At 44.8% G+C, this 6,312-nt stretch overlaps 2 protein-coding genes across 2 annotated transcripts in view; one reads left to right on the top strand and one right to left on the bottom strand.

Annotated features, from left to right (window-relative positions):
* The window catches only part of sc5d (sterol-C5-desaturase), a 7,634-nt gene extending 4,158 nt beyond the window's left edge, over positions 1-3,476 (bottom strand). Inside the window, exons 1-3 of the mRNA XM_063202558.1 lie at positions 3,416-3,476; positions 1,616-1,826; positions 934-1,066 (exon numbers count right to left, since the gene is read on the bottom strand). Of these exons, the coding sequence (XP_063058628.1) occupies positions 934-1,066; positions 1,616-1,825 (343 nt within the window). The 5' untranslated portion in view covers position 1,826; positions 3,416-3,476. The remainder of the gene's footprint in view (positions 1-933; positions 1,067-1,615; positions 1,827-3,415) is intronic.
* A 978-nt stretch (positions 3,477-4,454) lies between these two features.
* Positions 4,455-6,073, top strand: anapc13 (anaphase promoting complex subunit 13). Its single transcript, XM_063202557.1, has 2 exons — positions 4,455-4,895; positions 5,294-6,073. Exons 1-2 carry the CDS (start codon positions 4,797-4,799, stop codon positions 5,396-5,398), a joined length of 204 nt encoding a protein of 67 aa, XP_063058627.1. The 5' UTR covers positions 4,455-4,796; the 3' UTR covers positions 5,399-6,073.
* Positions 6,074-6,312: the final 239 nt, after the last annotated feature.

Raw genomic sequence — 6,312 nt, 5'->3', positions numbered from 1 at the left:
TATAAACACATACAGTACACGTTAGCCAGAGGTGGATTGAGTACTAAAATATTGTACTCAAGTACAAGTACTGTTACTCTGTTGAAAATGTACTCAAGTACGAGTAAATTTACCAGTCAAGAAATCTACTAAAGTAAAAGTAAAAAGTAAATAATTTAAAATGTACTTTTAGAAAAAGTAAAAAGTTACTTTTTAACAATCAGCGTTTTCTGCCTCTAGATGTGCAAGGGGTGCACTGGGTTAGAGGAAGAACAGCTAATGTTGATCTTCTCTGAGTTAAGTGAATCTCCATGTCAGCCTCCATGTCAGCCATCATCGTTTGAGTGAGAGACAGGTCGCACGCACCAACTCTTTATAAACTAAGCTAGAATTCTAGAGTTTTTTTGTTTTGTTTTTTTTACTCAGTAACGCTTTGCTGTTAAATGTACTGAAGTACATTACTTGAAAGAAAATGTACTTAAGTAAAAGTAAAATTACAATTTTCTAAAAGTAGTTTAAAAAGTACAAGTACACAAAAAAGCTACTCAATTACAGTAACGTGAGTAAAGTAATTAGTTACTTTCCACCTCTGACGTTTACGTACCCAAAGTTGAGTCGTGCATGTTCAGTACAGCTTGCTGTATTCCCACACCCACATATCCCCACACACGTTACACACATGTCGCGCACACACACTCTCTCTCTCTCCCTCTCTCTCTCTCTCTCTCTCTCTCTCTCTCTCTCTCTCTCTCTCTCTCTCTCTCACACACACACACACACACACACACACACACACACACACACACACACACCAAGGTGTGAGTTGTGCATGTTGTCCTACAGCTTGCTGTATCGTAACACACACACACACACACACACACACACACACACACACACACACACACACACACACACACACACACACACACACACACACACCACATGTATACGTACCCAAAGGTGAGTCGTGCACGTTGTCATAGAGCTTGCTGTATCCGCGGACTTCAGCGAAGAACAGAGCAACCGTCGGTATACTGATCCACGGTAGAGATGTCATGGCATACTTGATCTCACGCCGCACCTGGTTCTACACACACACACACACACACACACACACACACACACACACACACACACACACACACACACACACACACACACACACACAGGACAGAGACGTCTTAGCATATTGGATCTCGAAGCGCACCTGATTCTTGACACAAATAATAACCTTAGAAGATTAAAAAATACACATGGTCTTTGTGTGTTTGAGTGTGTAATGGTGTGTGTGTGTGTGTGTGTATATTTTTGTGTCGGAAGTGTGGGTGTTTCATGAGGTTGTGATGGAGGTGTGTGCGTGTGCGTGTGTGCGTGCGTGTGTGTGTGCAGGGGTGTAGTGGGCGTGGTACGCGGAGGTACGCAGTCCACCCACTTCTCCTGAGGTGAGATTTAAAAAAGACAAATTCTGTACGAAAAGTGGGTTGACATGACAAGTTGCCTAATAAATTGGTGACCTCACAAATCGCGTACCCCCACTACGGCCCTGTGTGTGTGTGTGTGTGTGTGTGTGTGTGTGTGTGTGTGTGTGTGTGTGTGTGTGTGTGTGTGTGTGTGTGTGTGTGTGTGTGCATCTTACTGGTAGGAATTGTGGGTGCTTCATGAGCTCGTGGTTGAAGATGAAGACATAACTGAGCGTGCCCAGTCCGAGGTACAAGACCGCCGCCCCCAGGTTGGTCACCACGAGGAGGCCGAGGATCTGGCGAATAGGCTCCTCCTCCCCCCACCACGCCGGGTACACGTACGGCGTGAAGAAGAACCGATCCGCCACGCCCAGAATCAGATCCATGCTGAGTAGAGGAGAACACACAACACTATCATCCAGAACCACATCCATGCTCAAGAGGACATACAACACACAACACTTAGAACATCACCAAGAACCAGATCCGTGCTGAATAGACCACAGAACATCCTAACACCTAGAACAGGGGGGGGGGGGACCTTTTTCATTCGAAGGGCCACTTCAAATTCCTCCAAGCGCCATATAAGTCCCACAAAGGCCGTGCTATGAACACAAACCAGGATTTTCCCTTGCACATTAGGCCTATTGAAAGCAATAACCTTTACGACTGACCCCACCTTCTCAAGGTCCCATGAAATATAACTTAATTGTATTGCGAATGTAATTTCTAAGATTCTTTTACAAAGCATGTCATATTTCATGTGAAGCTGCATAACATTAAAATTACATCGGGGGCCGGATAAGATGGCCTCAAAGGCCATAAACGGCCCTTGAGAAATATTCCCCACCCCTGATCTAGAACATCACCCAGAACCATATCCATGCTGAGGAGGACAAGAACATTGAACAGAACACTATGACGCAGAACCACATCCATGCTGAGAGGACAAGACAGAGTAGAACATAACGACCCCTAGAACCTCAGCCAGAGCCAAATCCACCCTGAGTAGAATAGAACCCAACACTTCACCCAGCAAGAGACACGACCCCTGTTGTAAATTTGGCTTTTACCAAAATGGCAAAGATCAAGTCATACTATATTACTAAAGACCCTGTGTATTGGTTTATAGGGGTTGTAGTACTATGGTAGTTACGTTTTTTTCTCGTGACTATTACAACGTTCCTCTGGTAGAACGGCATGCATTAAGGGGCTACCAAACCCATCCCAAGGAGAATGATTACTGGCAACATAATGCACTAGCACTCTTCTTAACACCAGACACTGATCCATCCTGAGCAGAACCTACATCACAACTGAAGTAGATATGTTATGACTCGAGTATACATTATGAGAAAAGGACATACAGTAAGTTGACACAGGGACAGATTAGACTACTGCACTGCAGGCCCAGGTAGGACTCCTACCCAAGAGGGCCCTGGAGCGAGTCTCTAATTGCATTCTCATGTTGCATTAAAGTCACACTTTTAACAAAGTACTATCAAATTCTCTCGGGGGACAACTCCCAAACAACCTCTCACACCTGAATCGTTTTGTAAACTAGGTAGCTTACATTGACAGGATACACAGGAACCTTTATTCTACCAATATGAACGAACTCAACCTTTGACCAACTAAGCCTACCCTGAATAACGGCAGCCAACCAGTGATAAGAAGATTAGCAGAGTACTATATAGCATTATTAAACAGACAGACTATTATTGCTAAGAGCGATGACTGTATTGTTGTGTATGACTATTGTATTACTGCCTAACGACGACACTAACTTGAACTTGACCTCGCTCTGTCTGTTCTGCCTGCCCATAGCCAAACGGCACACTCCCCATTCTGGACATAGCCTATTTCGCAGGGCATAACAATAGCAAGCAATGGCCGACAAACAAGGGGAACCATGAACTTCTTATGGCAAATATTACTGAATATACTGGATCGAAGCATGTAAAGCGCGCAGTTACCTGTCGGTAAAGGTGCAGCAGTCCTCCTCTGAATCAGACGCAGTATCTGCGCTCTCCCAGATGTTGTGATCAGAGCAATACAGAGGGGAGAGTCGGGCATTCTCCGCTGTGTGCTTAGGCCGACTTCCTCATTAGCAAAATTAGCTGTTTTAGCTTCTCAGTACTGCTCAGCGTTGCGAGTGTTAGTTCCTAGTAGTGGGCGTAGCACATAGCAAATGCAATGCGATGCAATGCAGGGAATATGACAAGACTTGCTGTTCGTAGTAATAACTTCAGATTAACATCACAGATGGTAAAACTGTTGGGATTATCACCACCGAGACAGTTGATGGTTTACATATTTGTGGTGATTACCCCGCAGTATAGTTCGTTAGTCCTTATTTTTGTCTGTTAATGTGGTGGTTCTATGTTGAGTCTATGGAAAGACAGCCGCTTTAGGAACACCCTTATCTCGCTGAAAGGCGGAGCTGCCATTTAATTCCTGGTCCTCCAATCGCGTAACTCTCCCCTCTGTATGGCTCTGGTTGTGATGCTCCGACGTCCCGCCTGTCACACCGTCTCGCCCAATAGTATCCCGACTTCCTATCAAACGAAGGCGGGACATCGCTTTTGATTGGCCAGGGATATCTGATCTGACCATGGTGCTATGGATTCTAGCCCAACATTAAAGGAACAGTTCAATAAAATCTTACATCACATCAAATGATTTTTAGAAGTCGGAGCCGGAGTATATTTGTGATTGCATAGATTAATTATGCATTCAATTCAGAATAAAGACATAACAAACACATGCATGGTGATAGGGGGGGTCATTTCATTCAGCGTTGCAAAATTTCTATTGGAAAATATAACGAATCTGTCTTCTATCTGCAGAAAATGTGGACATTTTGTGAAACCTAAAAAAGACTGAAACACGATGCCCTGCACAATTGTTCCCCTGTACCAAAGAACGTTTAAAATACGTTTCTCGTTATTTTGGTTACGAAACAAGCGTAATTCTACGGCTTTTACTTTGACACATTGTAGCAACTAACATCTCACCTTTAACCCGGAAATACTACTGTTGTTGTTTTCTTTTAGCTATTTGCTGAATATTTCGGTACTTCTGAGTTCTGACCAGTTTCATATCTATTATTTATCTACACCGTGCATGGACTGTGATTTATATGAGTGTATTACCTGCACTCCGCGGTGTTTATAATGGGCTGGAGATGAGACAGTGAAGCAAAACGTTTGCGTGATCACCTTAAGAAGGATAGAGGCAGCCAGACAGGCCTAGCGGGCTCGGTGAGACGCTAGCTCACACCTGTTGATTCGGCCACACAAAGTAACCCAAGCTCTTGTGATTCTGGTTCTTCCGTGGACCGTATAATATTGCAGAATGGACAGCGAAGTGCAGCGCGACGGGAGAGTCCTCGATCTAACAGATGACGCCTGGCGAGAGGACCGCCTGCCGTACGAGGACGTCAAAATACCGCTGGTGAGAGATGGAGGTCTTCTGAGATGATGTGACATTAGCTACGCTTGCTTTAGTTGTCCCCTTTCGACGCATCTTTCTGTGCTTAGGATATTGGTTGTAATCTCTAGAGAGTTATGTAGAGCTAGAGCTAGGTGCCTTGAATTCCATGCTTGTTCCATAGCCCTGGATAAGGAGCACCCACACTAGTGTACGAGATGTGCAACCATTAGGCCTACATTACATTGCAGTACACTACATTAAGCTTTAGTTTATCTGTTATCTAAAGCGAGTTTCAGTACAGATGTACAACAGGGAACTCCCACTGCCACAACAGTATATTGCTCCACGCTGTCTTCTCTAATCGAGGTGTGTGTGTGTGTGTCGTGTGTCGTGTGTGTGTGTGTGTGTGTGTGTTTCAGAGCGAGCTGCCAGAGGCTGAACAGGATAATGGGGGATCCACGGAGTCGGTCAAAGAACAAGAGATGAAGTGGACAGACCTGGCCCTGCAGAGCCTACACATCTAACACACACACACACACACACACACACACACACACACACACACACACACACACACACACACACACACACACACGAACGAGATGAAGTGGACAGACCAGGGGTCCGTTTCTCGATCCTTGTCGTTGCTAACTGTCTTGAGACCGCCGTAACACCATTCCCTTGGATTCAGTGGTGAGCGTCGCTGTGGATAGAGAGTTGAGTCGCTCTTACGAAGGACGTTGCTACCATTGTTAGCAAAGGCGCTTTCGAGAATGCCACCCCTGGCCCAGCAGCGATGCGCGATGAAGTGGACAGACCTGGCTCAGCAAATTCTACACATCTAACACACACACATACACACACAGGCACACACTTGCGCACAAATACGGAGACATGATGGACTGTCCTGGTCCAGGATTTGAACGTGTATCCCCCGCACTATTAGATTTAAGTGGACTGACCTGACACAGGCTTCTACATACACACACACACACACACACACACACACACACACACACACACACACACACACACACACACACACACACACACACACACACAGTAAATAGAACTGAAGGTAAAATTGAGTAGAGAATTGTGAGTGCTGTGTGCTTCAGCTTGTGTGTGTTCAATACTGTTGGTCTGACTTTGTAACGAGGTGTCTCATTGCAATAAATAGGTTTTTAAATCATTTGAAAGAGTGTCTACCTTCTCTTGTTTTTAAAATGGTCACTATTGACTGTAATGAAAGTAGTTTTCAATGAGGTCACTAGTAGGAGCGACTATAATTTAAGTTCACAGGTTATTCAAATCCCAGAGTACCTCGTCTGTGCCCGTGTGGTGATTGAGTGACTAGTCATTTGTTGTTTGTACAGATGTGATGAGCCTTGTGTTTTAGATGAATCCTTCCCACAGGCAAAACGGAGAGCTAGACTAT

The sequence above is a fragment of the Engraulis encrasicolus genome, chromosome 7 (genome assembly GCF_034702125.1).
Source record: "Engraulis encrasicolus isolate BLACKSEA-1 chromosome 7, IST_EnEncr_1.0, whole genome shotgun sequence".
Taxonomy (NCBI): Eukaryota; Metazoa; Chordata; class Actinopteri; order Clupeiformes; family Engraulidae; genus Engraulis; species Engraulis encrasicolus.
Note: the sequence above shows the minus strand (reverse complement) of the source record. Positions and strands in the feature narration are given on the sequence as shown.

Excerpts from the sequence above, each read along its gene's own strand:
- anapc13 (XM_063202557.1), top strand. The coding sequence starts at position 4,797 with ATGGACAGCGAAGTGCAGCGCGACGGGAGAGTCCTCGATCTAACAGAT. Across the intron at positions 4,896-5,293 it reads AGGACGTCAAAATACCGCTG|AGCGAGCTGCCAGAGGCTGA; the intron begins GTGAGAGATGGA and ends TGTGTGTTTCAG.